Source organism: Diabrotica undecimpunctata, chromosome 3, assembly GCF_040954645.1.
Source record: "Diabrotica undecimpunctata isolate CICGRU chromosome 3, icDiaUnde3, whole genome shotgun sequence".
NCBI lineage: Eukaryota > Metazoa > Arthropoda > Insecta > Coleoptera > Chrysomelidae > Diabrotica > Diabrotica undecimpunctata.
In genome coordinates, this window is record NC_092805.1 from 20171600 (window position 1) to 20191920 (window position 20321).

At 33.1% G+C, this 20321-nt stretch overlaps 1 protein-coding gene across 1 annotated transcript in view; it reads right to left on the reverse strand.

Annotated features, from left to right (window-relative positions):
• Positions 1–313: 313 nt before the first annotated feature.
• Positions 314–20321, reverse strand: part of LOC140435697 (uncharacterized) — a 54231-nt gene continuing 34223 nt past the window's right edge. The window contains exons 11-13 of the mRNA XM_072524418.1: positions 4776–5171; positions 3533–3805; positions 314–543 (exon numbers count right to left, since the gene is read on the reverse strand). Coding sequence (XP_072380519.1) covers positions 314–543; positions 3533–3805; positions 4776–5171 — 899 coding nt within the window. The remainder of the gene's footprint in view (positions 544–3532; positions 3806–4775; positions 5172–20321) is intronic.

Consider the following 20321-nt stretch of genomic DNA (forward strand, 5'->3'; position numbering starts at 1 on the left):
TTGGATTTGATGCCTTATATTTCATTTAATATTAAATTAATTACCACTTAAATTAAACACACGCTTTTGTACTTTGTTTAGATCTACTAAAAGTCTAACTGAATTAGTTATTGTTAACTGACCACATTAAAAATAATTTCTCGTGTTTGGGGTACTAAACATTTATTTTTCACTGAACTTCCAAAATGTACCCGTTCTGTTTCAAAGAAATATTTAAATACTTGACAACACTGCATTTAATTTAAAGTTAGAAGCTTGATCCATTCCGCTTGGTTATCGTACTATAGTAAGTTTAAATAAAACTAAAATAAATTTAAACATTTTTATTTAAAAATGGTTTAGTTGGATTTGTTGTTAAATAATAGACACCTCTTTCGCTTTTACTAACATGCTGTCCAAATACGATTATTTTTCCATTTAGCTTTGGCGTTATTGTCACTATTGACTCATACTCATCTTCGTAAAAGAGTCCTTCTTTCGCTAGAGCTTTTGTTCCTACTGATTCTATAAAGAATAATGTCGACCTAGCATGGTTACAGACGTCTGAAAATAGAAGTTTTCCTTTAAAGATAATTGTCTGTATATAAAAGAGTGCGTAATATACATGTTTTGTAATTTGTAGTTAAAATCTTCTTTATTACAATCTTAAGAGGAAGTACCGTAAATATATATTTAAATACCTCTAAATTTATAGTACTAAAACGAAGAAAATGGTTATTAGGAAGACAAATAATCCATTACCAATAAGAATCCATAACAGTAAGAATTTACTGTGGAAATTGTGAACAAGTTTAAAACTTGGTTCCTTACGTAATATCTGACTTATATCCTGATTTAGATATGAGAGTTCAATAAAACAGCTAACATCAGCTTTTAAAAAAATGAGAAATCTATTATGTAACCAGTCATTCAATCTCAATAAGACACACGTCTAATAAGTTACTTTCTGAAAGAATTTTAGAAAATCGAACTGAAAGAAATTCTCTGAACAACTAGATCACTTTTTGAGCTGGATCCTACCAACCAGCAAAATTACGAGAGATTTTTGTGGGTTCAGTAATAAGCGCTGCGAAGGAAACCATACCTGGGGGTATTGCACAGAATATGTGCCCGGATGAACTGAAACGTGGGAAGACTTATATGTGCAGTTTCTCGAAATTGGTGGCTGAGAAATAGTCGGCGAGCTCTTACAGAACATCGATACATCTAAAAGCCAAAAATGGCTAGGGACTGTCGAAAACCTTGACTTCAAAAAATCAAGCCGACAGGTATGGTTACTGTTACGAAAAATTGGAGGAGCTAATTAACCAGAGGGGATAAAATATCTCCTAACAAGGTTGATTCCCATATAGTATATCTATCCAGAGCTCCACGAGACCGAATATATACTACCAAGGTGAAAAGAGACTTAAGGGTACTAAAACAAAAGAACAAGATGGACTCTTTACACTATTCAACAAGAATTGTTATTTGTGAAATCACACATGCAATGAAAGAAATAAAATCAGGTAAAACACCTGAGTTTGATATCATTCATCCTGAGTGCTTGATACACAAGCGAAACAGTGACTTCCAATGTTCTACACTAATATAATTCACCCAGACAACATTAGTTTCTTACTTAAACGAACAAATATAATTGCAATTCCGAAACCGAGAAAACTAAACACCTCAAAGCCCTACTCAGCATGGTATATAAACTATTAGAAAAGCTTCTACTCAACAGAATTAGTCACATGATCCTTTAAAATGTCCTTATTGAATGTCTCCTCCATCGAAGCTGTACGGACCAAGTCCTGTCACTAACAATTTTTAAAAAAGCTAGTTTTCAAAAGCAACAACAAACAGCCGTAGTATTCGTGGATCTAACAGTAGCATATAATACTGTTTGGATACAGGGATAAATATATAAACTGGTTAGTATTATCCTTATGAAGAAAGATAATCAACCTCATTGAAAACATGCTGACGAACGGAACCTTCCAGGTAATAATGGAAAAGAATATGAGCAATCCTTAGAAACTACAGAAAACACTTTCAAGGATAATTTTTCTATCCTCAGCGAACACTTTAAGAAATGGAAATTACAACAAAGTACTACAAAAACTGAAGTATCAATTCCTCACCTCAACAAAACGCTGGCAAACAGAGAATTACAAAACAGAATGCTCAAATTTAGAGAATACCTAACGAAAACATCAGCAAGACTAAAAACACGTAATGATATAATACAGAAACTCTTCAGCACTACATGGGGGTCACAGCATCAACTTTAATATCCTCCGCTCTTGGTCTGGTATATCCTGTGTTAGAATACTATAGTATCGACCTAGTCGATACTCAGCTAAACCGTGCCATGTATATGATAACATGCATAATTATGCCCACCCCTACAATGTGGCTACCCACCCGTAGTAACCCAACCTACGCCGCGAACAGAATACAAAAAAATTATGGATAATCATCAACTTGTAGTCCACAACGACATTCCCAATATTCTTGAAAACCATCTCTGATCTAGGTGACCTCCCCTTAAATTCGATCAAGTGCTACATCATTCCAATTTTGCCTAAAATTCCCTATGAAGAAAGAGAAAAGAAGAGTGGACAAGTAAAACATATCCGCATGAACATAGTCTACTGGACGTCATAGACAAACCTGAAGGACTTAAACGTCCCCGTAAGTTTTGGGCAACCCTTAATCCAATCAGAACAAACTGCGGAAGATGCGTCGCCTTCCTCTATAGATGGGATAAACTTGACTCGTGTTCCGGTGATTGCGGCGCTGTGATACAAACGATCAGGAACCTAGTACAAGACCGCCCACGCAGAGCACACACAGACGACCTAAAGACTCGTAATGGCAACCGAAAGAGTCAATATATATATATATATATATATATATATATATATATATATATATATATATATATATATATATATTAAATAAGGTCGGAGATAGACAACATCCTTGTTTAAACCCCTTTGTTATTGGAAATGATTCAGATATAAAGTTTCCTTCTTTAACAATACTTCTTGCATTTTTGTATATATTTGCTATAGCATTCACATACTCTCTACTGAGACCTACTTTCGGCAATGTTTGAAACAGTTTTTTCAAAGGTACCGTATGGTATGCCTTCTCTAAATCTACAAACAATAGGTGGGTAGATAGATTTCTTGCCTTCCATTTTTCGATTACCTGCTGCAGAACGAATATACCATCAGTGCACGATCTTCCTGCGCGAAATCTATTTGTAATGTAATGTATTATATAATATATAAATGTTAATTTAATTACCTGTCGTGTGATGTAATCCACACGATAAGTAAATAAAATCGGTAACTGTCTTCTTTTAGCATTTACTTATGGAAATTATAAACATAATATTACCTTTTTAAAGCACTGGAATATACTATAGCATGGAAGATAGAAACTATCAGAAATGATATATTAGTTTAGAGATTAGAAATACAAGAAGGAGCGTCAATCATAAGACTTACATTAAAATAATACTGCTTGAAATACTTACTTGAAATATCTTTTTCGTAAGGACACCCTGGTTGATGTTTTGCACGATTTGGATAAAAGTCAACATGTCCAATAGGTTTTTTGAAACCAAACGTTTGTATAACGTCGACAAAATCTGCATCACGCCAAGTAAGTTGTTCAGAGTCGAGCATATCAGGCTTATACCACTTAGGACCAGCTGGGTCTAGTGCTGTGATTCTTCCGATCTTTCTACCGGTGAGTTCTACTGTCGATTTACCAATGAATGCTGTTAGTTGGGAACCAAGAGAATGACCTAAAAGGTTATATACTTACTTATATAGCTATCGGAAAAAAATATAATCGGAGTAGTCAACGCAAGAAAAATAACGTGGTTTGAGTTTCTAGCTAATATTAATAAGGTTCAGGGTTGGGCACTCAAAAGAATCCACTCTGATGTTTTGTCAATATTCAATGGATTCTGTGAAAATTCTCAAACATCTGTCATTTGTCAACCCCCACCCTTCCAGTCACACTTAGCTTTTAATTTCAAATAGGGAATTACATAAAAATTTCGTTGGAAAACTCAGATGAAAAGAGCAGCATTTCCGTTCGATTGACTGAAGATTTGGCAAATTTAAATTCGAAGCTGTAATCCATCTTCTTAATAATAGAGAAGTTACCTTAGATATCATAAAAACTATGGAAGTCAGAATAGATGGATAACTTACAGAACCTATAGACATGGGGAGACAAAGCAAGACAGGGGACTCATTAACAATGAGTTGAAATTAAGGATTTATAAAGCCAGTGTAAGACTTATAATAACGTATGCCTCAGAAACAAGATCCGACATAGCTACAACACAAAGACTAATAAAAACGGAGAAAATGAGAGTACTGAGAAGTATTACAGGATATACACCGAGAGATCGAAAGAGGAGTGAAGACGTTAGAAGAAGCAGTGTAGCAGTAATAGTACAGTGTATAAACGAGAAGACACTAAAAGAATGAAAAATAATGGAATAATCATATAGCAGAATGGGTGTCACCCGTATGGTCAAAATAGCAAAGATAAATCAAAAATCGGTTGAAGAAGTGTCGAATGACCGCGTAGTGACAACCTTCCATAGAGGTAAGAAGAAATAGAAGAAAGAGATGATAATAAATCTTTATTGACAAATATTTAATTTGTCTTGTAATTAGTTAAAAAACAACTAATATTTCGTTTGTGATGAAGCAGATCAATGTATATTTTTTAAGTACAGAAAACATATTCTGACTTACCTACTAAATGAACTTTAGATAAGTCTACTTTCGAAGAAATTAAAAACTCTGCGACGAATCTTCCTACAGGTTTGCAATTGGCGCTTGACACTTCGTAGGTTTTATTTCCAGCTTTGCTCCAGTTTAAAAAAATGATATTATAAAGTCCTTGTTTGAAATATTCATCCCTGAGCGATCTATACCATGGCGACGTATCATCTGTAGTCCAACCATGTACTATTAGTACAGTTGGTATATTCTTATTTTTTATTAAAGCATCGCTGGTTTGTTCAGTAACTGTGGTTCCTATAGTGGGTGATGAATTCGTGAAGAGGGTGTAAATCACATCAGCCTTTTGGGCGTCAGCTAGGGAAAAGTCTACCCGTGGCAAAGATCTGTAATAGGCTTGAGTATTGGCTAAAAAAATAAATAAATTACATTCACATGTCATTCATTCTTCTACGTGCTAATATTCCATCAGATGCGTCTTTAAGTGGCAGTGAGGAGAGTGCCAAGGAAATCAACTTAATTAAATATTCCTAGTCTTCTATATGATAGAGCAAACCCAAATAGAAAAAGTAGAGACATATAAATATCTGGGAACCTGGGTTGATGACAAAAATGACCAAAGCAGAGAAATCAAAGTCCGAATTGAAACTGCAAGGCAAGCATTTGTGAAAATGAAGACAATGCTTACCAACAGAGACCTTCAGTTGCATCTCAGATTGAGGGCTCTAAGATGTTACATATTTTCTATATTACTATACGGAAGGGAAGCTTGGACATTGAAGAAACAACACATAAGGAAAATGGAAGCGTTCGAAATGTGGTGTTACAGAAGAATATTAAAAATTCAGTGGGTTCAAAGGATTTCCAATGCTGAGGTACTACGACGTCTAAATAAGGAGTTAGAAATTATGAACAGCATAAAAAGAAGAAAACTAGAATATTTGGGTCACATAACCAGATGAGAAAAATATGAGCTGCTGAGAATTATTATGCAAGGAAGGATCCAAGGAAGAAGAAGCATAGGAAGAAGACGCATCTCCTGGCTGAAAAACCTTAGAGAATGGTTTAACTGTAGTTCACTACAACTTTTCAGAGCAGCAGCTAACAAAGTGACCATAGCCGTTATGATATCCAACCTCCGATAGGAGATGGAACTTTAAGAAGAAGAAGTCTTCTATAAGTTAGTCCTAGTTAAAAGAATGGGAAAATTACATTTCTGAAATATTTGAAGATGAGAGAGTAGAACACTATACACCGATTGCTATATCAGGTCCATCTATAACAGAAAGTGAGGTTACACGTTCAATACAAACGGCAAAAAATGGAAAAGTACTTAGCCCCGATGAAGTAAGTGCTGAAATACTAAAGTTTTTGGGAGAAAATGTGTACATTTGTGCAATCGATTTTAAAAAGGCTTTTGACAAAGTCTGACATAACAAAATGCTAGAAATATTGAAAACAGCTGGATTGGACGATACAGATCTACGAATAATTACAAATCTATACTGGCATCAAGTGGCAAAAATTAAGGTTGAACCAGAACTGTCGGATGAAATAAATATAAAAAGAAGAGTGAGACAAGGCTGTATATTGTCGCCTTTACTTTTTAACTTATATTCGGAGGAAATATTTAAGGAAGCCTTAATGGAGACAACCGAAGGTATTATTGTGAATGGAGTAACGGTCAACAATATTAGATATGCCGACGATACCTTAGTGCTTGCTAATTGCGGAGAAGACCTTCAAAATCTAATGAACAAAATAAAACAGACTTGTGATCAGTATGGATTAAAACTCAACGTTAAGAAAACTAAATATATGATAGTTAGCAAACAAAATTATATACAGAATGACGGTATAAAAGTGAGAGATGCCACACTGGACAGAGTAGAGAAACTCGTGTATCTCGGCAGTAATATCAATGAGAGCTGGGATCCAATCGCAGAAATTAAAAAGCCGAATAGAACAAGCGCGAGCTGCCTTTGTAAAAAATGAGAAACGTACTTTGCAGGCACGATCTTAGCATTGACCGTAGAGGTCGAATGACAGCCTGCTGTATGGAGTAGAAGCGTGGAATCTAACTGAGGCTATCCTTAAACGCTTTACAGCCTTTGAGATGTGGGTATACAGACAACTACTGAAAATAAGCTGGGTCGACAGAGTTAGAAATGAGGAGGTCCTTAGATGGCTGAACCAAACAACACAACTGGTCAATATAATAAAGAAACGCAAGCTGGAATACTTTGGTCACATTATGAGACACCCTGAAAAATATGATCTTTTACATCTGATCATTCAGGGAATGATCCAAGGTAATCGTGGTCCTGCTAGACGAAGAACATCATGGCTGAAAAATCTAAGGCAATTGTATGGAAAATCAACTACATCGTTATTTAGAGCTGCTGTCAATAAAGTCACGATAGCGAATATGGTAGCCAACATGATATCCAACGATCGATAACGGTCATGGAACTAGAAGAAAAGAAGTCTTCTATAACAGCAGCGTGGCGTTAGTCTAAAACTTTGGAGTTTGGATGTAATATGAATAAACTAAATGAATTATCGACTTGGAATGTACAAAAACAGAATTAAGAGTGAAATTGTAGAATTAAAAATACCTCTTGAATAAATATAAATAACTTTTAAATAATATAACATATCACATTTTATTTCAACAAACAATCTACACAATACCTACTTTCCTAGTAGGTAGGTAGTTTAGTTGTTAATATCTTTTCCCCTCAAGAACTTTACTTTATTTGTTCAATAGTTACAATAACACCGATGATCACCCGTCACCAGTTTAGCATAAAAGTGAACGTTTTTTTCAACGGGTAACGGGCCGATACTAAACGGGTACCCGTGTCGACGGTTCATAAGTTTCAAGGGATATGCGTCCGTTGACAGGATGGAATCTCCGAAATATCGTCAGTTTTAAAGTAACAAGTGCACGCAACACATGTTATATCATGTTGTCGTCAAAGCAAAAAAGTATACTAGCGTATTATTTGTATAAAAAAATGCTGAAGAAATGGGAGAAACGTAAAAGAAAAATATGGATACATTCTATTTTGTTAGAAAGAGAAAAGTGTGGTGCTTTCCATACACTTTACGAAGAATTAAAAAGAGACGAAACAAAATTCTTCAATTACTTCCGAAATGGGTCAAGAAACTTTCTGTAAATTGTTAGGAATAGTACATAATAAATTCAAACGTGTTGACACTAATATGAGGCTACCCATTGCACCTGCTGAGCGACTAGCTGTTACTTTAAGGTATGTATGAATTATGCTATTAGTATAACAGAATAAAAAATTTCGGTTATAAAAAAATTAAAAAAAAATTAAACTCAATAGATTTTTTATCATTTAAAAATATAAAATCTATATACAAAATAAAAATTATTGGTGAAATGCCATATCAAAATCCATATTTTAGCGGCAACAAAGAAAGAAATTTATTGAAACAGCGAATGCTCGTCCAACGCCATCAACACACTTACATAAACTAAAATGGTTCACTGATGGTTCACTGCACCGCACCGGTCCGACGAACGTCTTGCCGAGGGGGACTGGGTACGTAGACGGTGAAAAGTTAACCAACGGATTGGTTGCCGTTGCGTGACCAAACATTCATGCGAACCTGAAAGACACTGAGCAACGGCCAACGGAACGGTTTCAAAATCGACCCGTTGACCGTTGTCGATAACAAGAGCTCTAAACAGTTTAAACTATGTTGTCTCAAACATTAAATAATAATCCTTGTATCGGCATAATTTAGTTTACCATGTACCGTTGACCTAAAGATGCATAGCAAATTGTAGTATGCGAAACCGGTTGTTGGGGGTAGATTAAATTGATTGTAAGTTTTATTCTTATTTCTTTTTACCTATTTGAAATGGACTCACACAGGCAACAAAATATTCAAGATTTGAGTAACATTATTTTGTAAGAAAGGAGGAAAGGAAAACTGAATGTAACCAAGACATAAATAGACTAACAGGTAGTAAAAATAGCGAAAGGTAAATTAACTAATGAAAGGCTATCTACTGGAAGACCAAGAAAGTAGAGACTCAGTCCCATTTTATGGGAATACATTAGTACGAGAATATCTCATCCTTTTATATAGTTTCTCAAGGTGTTAACCCGCAGTTATCTATAATTTATTGAGGCAAAATATATACAAATATAGCATATATAAAATGTTAATAATATATTTACCTATAGATAAACTCCAGCTGGTATTAACTACACCTAACACTATCGAATATATAATTTGTTGAATGTTCATTTTGCAAGCAATTCAGTCTTAGTTACTATCACATGGACGACAATAATATAAGTTGACTTCTGACTTGACTTCATGATATGACAATCATCGACTCTTATTATGATTGTTATAAAAATATTCATCAAAAAAGCAATGTTGTTGGTGCAAATATCTTTTTATAGATTTAATTTCTAGTTCAGTTGAAGTCAGTTAATACATTCAGGCCAAATTATTTTCAAATTTAAAAATTTTACTTATGTCATAATTATCAGTAAAGCTGTTCTATTATAAATATGAAAATATTTATAAATTAGTTTTATATCTTTCCCTTTTTGAAATTCTGGGCCGTCCTATAAATAGGACACTGATACTTATGAGTTATCAAAATTGATGATTTAAACCAATATTACATTAATCTTTTATGTTCTACATAAAACTAAAGTTACATCAATCAAGCTTGTGACTATTTTAAAACTAGAACTTTGTGCTTGTTTATTAGGTGCACAATTAATAAAAATTGTGAGAGAAACAATTAAAGTAAATGTTCCCATTTTTATGTGGTGTGATTCTCAGGTAGCATTAAGTTGGATTCATACTGATCCTAGTAAATTACAAGTTTTCTTTGCTAATCGAGTAGCTAAAATTCAATCCTTATCTAGCAAGTTTACCTGGAATTATGTTAATAGTTCAAGTAATCAGCAGAACGGACCAATGTTTTTGCAATTACCACAATCAGAATGGCCTAATATAGATTTCACTTTAAAAGTATCAGAATTGACGGAGTTGAAAAAGACTTAAAGTTTTTCAAGTTATATTAGTACCATTATCAGATTTAATTACTAGATATTCAGATTTTTTTACACGTCAACGAATATCAATCTATTGTTTACGATTCATTTACAATTTAAGAAATAAAACTAACAAGCGTACGGGTAATTTATCTATTGTAGAATTAGATGAAGCTCAATATCAATATCATCAGACAAGCTCAGTTAAGGCCCGTTTTCACGCTACGTCTTATTGTACGTTTTGTTGGATAGGACAAATCCTATACAATAAAACGTGGCATGTAAACAGCAAAACGTGCGTCTTGTCCAATCGAAATGAAATCCAAGGTCAGATCGTAGAAATGATGGGAGAAGCATAGTTTTGCGAGAACTGATAGGATAAAACGTTACGTGAAAATACATATTGAGACAAGTCGTCCAATCTTGACTTATTTAACGACTAGTTCCACTGCAGTTCGTTTAATTTTTCCCAAAAAAAGCCTAATAATGTCAGATTTGCGGCAATGCACCCACGATTTTCTCGGGGAATTTATTGAATTGTATAAAAGTTTTTAAGTAGTTATGTTTTAAAACTAAGTAGATTGCATTACAGGTTTCAGGAATTATTTGGCTTAACGCTGGTTTGGATATTATGATTGTGAACTCCAAGTCCTTGACGCTGCGTCCTGTTGTAAGATATCTGAGAGTTGCTGTGAGTCTTTCATGGGGTATAATGGCTTTTCTCATGAGGTGTCTTATTTCAATATGTATGGTGTTACCGACTCTAGCAATTGACAATAGGCTGAGGTGTCCATTCGCAAATAATTGCACCAGTCATCTGGTTCGCCTCTCAGTTCGTTAAGTAACGAGACGTGGGAATACTGGCGTCTTTTCAGAAGCCATTCTCTTGACCATCTTGTCTTTTCCCTCTTCATCCCCTTTTTCCTCAGTCGTAGTATCGTTATAGTTGAAAAAATAAAAGAAAGCAGCCGTGTTTCCTCCATAATAAAAAAACACTAAACAAACTTCACACAACTCAAGACTCTGAATTAGAAATGAGGTAGAAAACGGAAGGAAAAACGTAGTGTGTATACACTGGACAAAACGTACATTTTGTCGTACGTTTTATATGACCCACAAAACGTACAATAAGACGTAGCGTGAAAACGGGCCTTTAGAGTCATTTGCTGATGAATTATCCTGTTTCGATAAGAGAAAGCTACTTCCAAGAAATAATAGACTTTCTTCATTAACTCTATTTGTGGATCATAAAGGAATTCTTCGAGAAAGTGGAAGACTTAACAATACTTATTTATCATTTAATGCTAGATATCCTGTTCTTCTTTGCTCCAAACACTATTTCACTAAATTCATTTTGGAATATAAATATAAGGAACTTTTTCATCCATGTCCTCAATGACTGCTTTTTGCAGTAAGACAACGTTATTATAATCGAATTAAAACGAATTTTCCATTTAAAGTAACTGGCATAGACTATGCAGGTCCTTTTAACATCCTTTACAAAATGGCACTATTTATTTGCTTTTGCACAAAAGCTGTCCATTTAGAAGTTGTTTGGGATCTTACAAAAGCATGTTTTTTATTAAGTTTAAAAAGATTTACCTCTAGACGTGCTATACCCAGTACTATTTTTTCCGACATTGCCAGCACCTTTATCGGAGCGAACAATTATCTTAAATGATTAGGATACGTTTTAAAAACCAATTATAGTTCTATTGAACATGCTACTAGCGAGTTTCGAATAAAGTGAATTTTTTTTCTCCTTTACGCCCAATCACGGGGGCTGTGGAAAGCAGCTGTTAAAAAACCAAAGCATCTAAAACGTATACTAATTAATAATAATGTAACTTTTGAAGAATTGAATACCCGTATCGTACAAATAGAAGGTATATTGAATTCACGACCTTTATTTGAAATGTAAAGTAGTCCAAATGACTTATTTCCTATCACACCTTCCTATTTCCTAATTGGTAGACCTATTACGTTATTGCCAGAGTATGACGTACACAATAGAGCCAGCTGTCACCTACGCAGATTACAGCATGTGCAACAACTGTACCAACAATGTTGGCGTCAATTTTCTAAACAGTACTTATCACAACTCCATCAACAGTACAAAAGGAAATATCCATCCAGCAAGATTTGACTAGGAACCTTGGTTCTTTACAAAAATGATTCTGTTTCCCCTTGCCAATGGATCACAGGAAGAATCACTTAGCTGTGTCCAGATAGAGACGGAGAAACCAGATTAGCAGAAGTAACCACCACGAAAGAATCAGTTACTCGTTCAGTGAGACATTTGTGCCCTTTACCAATGCTAGAAGATATTACTAATTGACAATTATTTGTGTGTTTTTTTTATTGGGTATTCATTTGTTTTAATATTTGATTATTTTATTTGTTTTTGAGGATACCCTTCAAAACGGGGCTATGTTCAGACTTTTTATTATTTTTTAAAACGGCAACGTGCGCGTGCAAAAAGAAAGTATGTAATAGAGTGTGTACAAGTGACCCAAGCTGAATACATTTACCTAGTTATGTATTACTTTTAGTTCAATTAAAACTACACTCCAACCATTGTTTCTATTTCAAACCATTAAACCAGCGAAAAGTACACACACCACAAGAAAATAAAACTAAAAAAAATTGTGCCAAGTAACCCCGTTTTACGACGTGAAAATCTTCAAATATTTGCTTTAACGGACATATGTTGTACACAAGATATTTATTTTTAGTCTGCACATTTCTTAGTTTATACTGTTTATCTTTCCTTGTGTAAACGTTTTTACCGTTCCAAGTGCTAATTTTCATTGGCTTTTCATAGTCGGTTTTTGTCTCCTTTTTTTACTGCTTCTGATGTACCTCTTTTGTTTTTTGATAAATATAATGTAGTCCAGTCGACAGAGATTTAACCATTAATAATCATATGAACAAGCTGAATTTTGCCGAGAATATCAATTTTGGAACCACAAAAAAATTCACCACTTTTAACCCCTCGCTTCATCCTAAAACCCCCTAGGTTGGTAAAAACGCAAAAAAATCGATTTGGCAAGAATCTGTACTCCGTAGAAAAAATGTTTTAAATAAAACATGTACTTAAACCGTATTCATTTTACAAATTCCCAATTGTCAATAGAAGCACGTGAAAGCCAAACAGGGTCGTACTGATGTGTATCATATGATTTTTAAAAATATTTACTTTTGAAACTAATATTGTAAGAATTTCTGGAAATTTAATCATTATATCACAATTAAACTAAACTCTAAAAAATAACACGACCAGTAAATAACTTAACAATAACTATAACATAAATATAACACAATATATTAACTTAAAAATCAACACGATACAATTTAAATTTAAAATGCTGGCAAGTTTGGATCTGTAACATGAGAATCTGTCTGGCTTAAGGTAATAAATTATATTTAATAGCCTTTTGACGAATGAGACGGCGACTATCAACACGTGCTCATATTTACAGATGGGAATTTGCTAAATGAATGTAATTTAGCTGAAAGAATTTTAAACAAAAATGTTTATTAGCACATTGTGTAAAATGAACCATTCTCTCAGAAACAACGCTTGAAGAAACAGGCGATTTTTTTATTGTTACAAAAATATGTTTTATGAAATATTTTAATAAAAAATGTTTTTTTTTATTTTTAGCCTTTATTTATAATAATCTATTGTATTATCATTTGGGTTTACGATTCTACATAAGGTTCCACGGATGAAGTTTTTACGTAGAATATCCCTCTAGCTGTAGGTGGAGTAGGATATCCCATGGGAACAGTTTCACCATCACAATTTGAATTAAAAGCATCATCTAACGTCACACATTTATGAGCTATGAACTGTTGATCGAGTTTAATACTAAATGCAAACAGTTTCCAACTTCTCGAGTGACTGCAAGCATTTAAAATCTAAAAATATATCGTAGTTTATATACATATATATAAATATATATATATATATATATATATATATATATATATATATATATATATATATATATATTTATATATATATATTGTTATGGTTTAAATTTATTAAAATCTAATAAAAAAGTCGTTTCATCCTATAAATAGGAATGTTAGATTTGTAAGATTCAAATATTTGAATGAGTGATGGCTTTTCTAATTTAGTAGAAAATAGGCAGATAGGAGAATTATATTTTTACGGTATAATATGATAACAATAGAGGAATTCTCATAAACGATTAATGTTAATAGCCGAAAGATAGCAATTTTAGAATATAAGGTTTAAGTCTTTTGTTTACAAAGAAATTGGACAAAAGAGTTAGAAAGTTTTGTGGTCAGGGATAAGTATACAATAACCGAAGTAGTATTAGCTGTATTGTCTCTTCTTCTTCTTAAGGTGCCGTGCATGTCTGCGTAGGCGTCCACCGTACATCGTCTTGTCAGATGAGATGTTAAATAGCCGCATCGTTATTAGCAGCATTGCGAAGAATTTCATAGCTGTCGATTCCTGTCCATTGTCGAATATTGCGCAGCCATGGCATTTTTTTACGTCTCAGACCTCTCCTACCCTCTATCTTTCCTTCGAGTATCAGTTGCTAAAAAGTATATCTTTCTCCTCGTAATATGTGTCCCAAGTATGCAGTCTTCTTACTTTTTACATAACTAAAAAGTTCCCCATCCTGTAAGTCCGCTCTTCTGACTACTTCCTCATTTCTGACCCTGTCCGTCCATGATATTCTAAGCATTCAACGCAGGCACCACATTTCAAACACTTCGAGTTTGTTAATAGAACTGGCCTTTAACGTCCATGCTTCCATTCAGTACAAGAGAACAGGCCACACGTAACACTTAAGCATCTTGTGTCGGAGGTTGAAGTCCAATTTGCGATCAGTCAGAAACTTACCAAGCCTCAAAAAAGCATTTCTGGCTTGTTTAACTCTGCTCTTTATTTCAGTCTCGGGGTCCCAACCCTCGTTTAGCAAACAACCCAAGTATTTAAAATATCTGACCTGTTCGATTTCTTCTTCAGAGACATATATCTTTGTGTTGGGGTAATCATTTCTACTTGTTTTTGTCTTCTTGATATTTATTTTCAAACCCCGAGCTTCACTTGCAAGAGTTAGATCATTTAAAAGGCATTGAAGATCTTCGATGTTATCTGCCACTATGGCTGTATCATCGGCATACCTGATGTGATAAATAAATATGCCGTTAACTTTAATACCCTTATAAAAGTCTGCCACTGCTTCTGCGAAGGCTTTTTCTACGTATAAATTGAACAGCATTGGAGACAGTATACAACCTTGCCTTACTCCTTTTTTAATGGAGAAATCTTCTGTTTCGTTGAAATTTTGAATACGTATTGTTGCTGTCTGGTTCAAATACAGATTGGCGTTAATTCTTATCTCCTTGTCGTCCAATCCCAACTCTTATAGGTATTTTATCATCAATTCGTGTTTTATATTATCGAATGATTTTTCATAATCGATGAAACAGACAAAAATATCCTTTATTTGATCTAAACAATTCTGTATTAATGTTTGCATACTAAAGATCGCTTCTCTCGTGCCAAGTCCATTTTTGAAACCAAACTGACTCCATCCACTGACCTCTTCACATTTCTTAAACAACCTAGTGTGCAGTATTCTCAGGAAAAGTTTTAAAAAGTGACTCATTAGGCTTATTAGAAGTGCGTCCTTGCAGAAGTGCGCACGTGGTGTTTTTGGTAGGGCGATAAATGTAGAGCGAAGCCAATCTTTTGAAATCTTGTCTCTAGAAACTTGGAAACAAAGAAAATATCTTATTTATGTAATATTTGGAAATACCAAGGTTATTTGATATTATAATAGCATTTAGCTTGTGTTTGATAAATCACAGAATTGGATTGGTCGAAAGGGATGGCGTGATATGTAGGATGTGTGTGTCTCTGATTGGTGAAAAGTATAAGGAGGACTTGTAGTGAAGTAAGTCAGGTTTTGCTCGGGAAAAGGAAGAGTACTGTGATTTGAACGTCAGAAGAAGCAAGTTGTTTATGTTGCATATCGTGCAGTGAAAGTTAGCAGAGTTCTTGTCAAATAATAATTGTGTACGGTGTCTTATGTCTATGGAACGAGTCATAAGGATTTGTAGCAGTAGACAACGAAAGTACATCCTGTAATAACCAAACAAGTCTGTAGTTTATTTGGTACTAGTCGATTAAGTAAAAATACTTTCGACTAGAAAGAAATTGGGTTCCTGTGAGATAGGAGTTTGGTCCAGGAGCTTTTGGAGAGACTTTTGCGGTGGTAGTGTTTAATTCAAATATAAAAAAGTTAAAAGAAGTAATATTTCTTGAAAGAAAATTCTTTGTCTTAATTTAATTTAAAAAAAGAAAACACAGACAAACTGGCTCTATGTAGAATTTTTTCCAACCTTCTGCTTGAATATGCTGGACGTAACTTCAAACCCTTTGGTATTAGGTTGTTGTCTCTACATCTTGGTAAAAATTTGATGAATTTTGACAATGTGCCAGTTTCTTGTAAAGAATTTCCATTTTTACGTTTAATTTTTCGGAGATTGGAAATTCTTTACAAGAAAACACAGGGAAAAGGTCTTTTATTTGAATACAAGTCCAAACAATTATTGATAATTTGTGTAGGAATTTTAATGAATTTGTAATTTTAATTATGCTTTAATTTAATTTTGATTAATTGTAAAATTGTCTGACTTTAATATATTTTTTTAATAAATTATTTAACAGTTTAGCATCACAAAATTATTTGGTTTAATTTATGTTCCTATTGTCCATCCTTTCCTCAAAGGCAACTGCTTAAAGGATACTTTGAAGCCACTTATTATAATTAACGATAAAAGGAGCTCTGAGATCAAATTTTAATTACAATTAATTTATTTGTTTTTGCAAAATTAAGCCAAATTGGGCATTATAAAGAAATAAAGGAAGAATATAAAACACTGTTTAATTTTAGTTAACTTTTTAAATCTATTTAATTTTACTTACTTTTGCTTAATTTTATTCAATTTGCTTTAATTTTACTTAATTGTTTTTTAATTTTATTTAATTTTATATACTTAATTTTTATTATTTTTTTATATTTTTTATAAATATATTTATTTTTATTTAATTGTATTTATTTTATTTAATTTTAAAGCTGAAGAAAGAAAAATTGATTAAAATTTGAAAATCTAGTTGTAAGAAAACATTTCAAAGTAAATAAGTAATGAAACAATATTCATTATTATAAGATTATTAGTAATTGTTTTATTTATTTACATTGAATATTAAATGGCTTTTTTATACAATCTACTTCTGCAATAATTATGTGATATACATTTGATTTAAAATGAATTGAGTATTTTTTGTGATTTGGCAACAATGTCAACTTAGAACTCTGACGTAGATAATGACGTGCATCGGGATTTATACTGTACCAACCGTATGTGTATATTGTTACTAACACTGTAAAAACTGCAACCTGGCTGTGGGAGAGTGCCACCATTGGGATAAAAATCAGCGTGTCCTATAGGCTGTTGAATACCTATAAGTCCTGCAGTTGTGTGAATAATATCTACAAAGTCAGCATCATTCTTATTAACATGATTAGTTAGAAAACCTACCGAAGCTGGGTCTAAACCTAAAAATAATATTGTGTTTATATATCCAGAAACATTTAATTGAAATCAATTGCAGCAATTATTTTTGAGAAATCAAAGTATTCAAATAAAAACTTATACTTAGATCCCAAAATTCTACAAAAAGATAAAAGATAAAATAGAAAGATAACGTAACCATACGTTATACAGTATACTCCCTCTATAACGAATACAGTTATTACGAGGTTTCGCTTATAACGAGGTAAAACGAGGTGTAAATAGGCTTTTACATTAGATGTCCCGTGAAATTTCTTTTGAACTATAACCCTATATAGCAAAGCAAATTTGGTTATAACGAGAGAAAATAAGATCTAAAAACGTGGTTTTTTACGTTTTGGCCCGGCCGTAGCTATAAATAAATACCCTTTTTAACTGCCGCCCCCAATAAACTTAACTGCCGCTCGCAATAAACTTCTTCTATTTAATCTACTGACCGATATTGTGTTGTCGGAAATTTACAATTTATGATTCACAAGTATCAGGTAGGGGTTTGACCATTCGCACCTAATAAACTACGGAGAAAGGCTTAAAAACATGATAAATGAAACAAATTTCACCAGAATTTCATTTCACAGTTTTTTTGTTGTAGATGTTCATCGTTTGTTTCCTGATTGTGCTTTCGCGTCTTTAAAGTTGTGTTGTAGATTACATAGTCATATAGATTACACACTGTGACTCCTAAAAGAAACGTTTTTACTTTAGAAGAAAAAATGAATACTTATCCTTAAAGATGTTAAGAACGGTAAGATGAAAGCAGAAGTTTGTCGTGAAAGGGGAATTTCAAGTTACACTCTATCTACCATGCTCAAAAATAAATAAGATTTTCGAAGCAGGTTCGTCTTTTTCCGATAAATCGAAAAAACTACGTGCCGCAACTAATAAAGAACTTGATAATGCAATGGTCAAATAATTACCGTAAACCGGGCTGCGAATGTTCCAATAATTGGACCACTGCTTCAGGAAAAAACAACACAGTTTATGCAGGCTCTAGGTGGTGATGAGAATTTTAAAGCATAGAGTGGGTGGATGAGCCGTTTTAAGACCAGACACGAAATTACGCGTGGAAAAATTCGCGGTGAAGTGGAGAGTGTTTCCAAAGAAGTCACCGACAACAAGTCATGGCCTACAATAAGACAAAATTACAGTGACCATAATGTTTTCAATGCCGAAAAGGTGTGACTTTTTTTAAACTTACTCCAGATAAGACCCTCAAATTCAAAAATGAACGTTGAATAGGTGGCACGTTTAAATCAAAAGAAAGGGTAACTCCATTTAAACAATATTTAGTATCTTATATTGCTCCGAATGGCTTCAGTATAGGAAGTCAATGTTTTAGAAAACTCCATATTCATATGTATGCACAGTATTATTGTTGTCTGATATAACGAGATAGGCTTATAACGAGGTAATTAGTCTGCCAGTTCAGTTCTCGTTATAGAGGAAGTCTTCCTTCTATTCGAGGAAAGAAAATCGCAGGTGAGACAGATTGCTGATCTTAATGGCTATCCTGAAATCAGATGAATGATAATTAATTTTCAATTATTTCAACCCTAAAATGACCTCTGTCCCCTTTTACTTTTAAATTTTTTATATAGAAATGTTCTTTTTTCCTCTCTTAATACTCTCTATGGTATAATTTCACTATTTGAGAGAGTGAGTCATCGTTTAAAGACCCAGAAATGCGGAAAACTGTTTGGAAATCCAGTGACGTACACTTACTTTTATTTTAACGTTAATTGTATTTTATTTTTCAAATATTAATGTTCGAAATAGGCCACAATATATATATTTACAAGTTTTTACTGACGTTTCGATCTCTATATCCACAGACCGCTTTCAAAGATATAAATGATAGTTATATTTATTTTATTTGTTTATTATTATATATTTTTATAATCTTATATTGTTTATTTTTTTTTCTATCTTTAAAAACGGAATAGAGATCGAAACGTCAATGTATTAAACATGTAAATAGATATATTGTGGCTTATGTCCAACCTTCTCCCTAAAAATACAGAATGCCACAAAAAAGCAGCTATAGAAAAATAAATATATCTGTCATTTGTATGTTTGAAAACGGTCTCTTTATAGAGATCGAAACGTCCGTAAATTAAACATTTGAATAAATATATTGTGGCTTATTCCCAACATCATTTCTAAAAATACAGAACGACAAGCGAAAAGCCATAGAAAATAAGTAGTACTATCATTTGTATAATTGAAAACGGTCTCTAGTTATAGAGATCGAAACGTCAATAAATAAACATATGAATAAATATTTTGTGGCTCATTCCCTACATTCCCCTAAAAATACAGAATGCTACAAACAAAAAGCTATAAAAAAGAAGTAATTTTGCAGAAAGTTTACTGATACCAACCGGCTGTCGCGTAAGTTACGCTAAAACGTCTTTTGACGTGACCCGTCCTTAAAGAGTTACACAATGAAATTTTTTTAAAACAAATTTTAAGACAGTTTCCACACCACCCCAGAGGTATGTCTTGTGGCGCGATACTTTTTTTAAATGGGTGTTCGCCAAGAGCCATATTGTCTTATTAAATAAAATGAACAAAACACTTAAACAGTATAAAACAAAACAAAATAAAATCCTATAAAACAAAATAAAATTCTATAAAAACAAAATAAAAATTATGTTTGATGTGTTTAAACACAAACACTATACACACTTACTATGTTCTTCTCGTTTTTTTTTTTGTTTTTGGTTTTTTTTATGCTGATGTTCTTATTAAACTATTAGAAAATATTATTCGCTGTCTAAACCTGAAGATGCAGTGCTGCTATCGCTGTCATTATCTTCACCACCTGGTGTAATTATAATTGGCTCTAGTAAAACTTTTATATAAGTGTCAA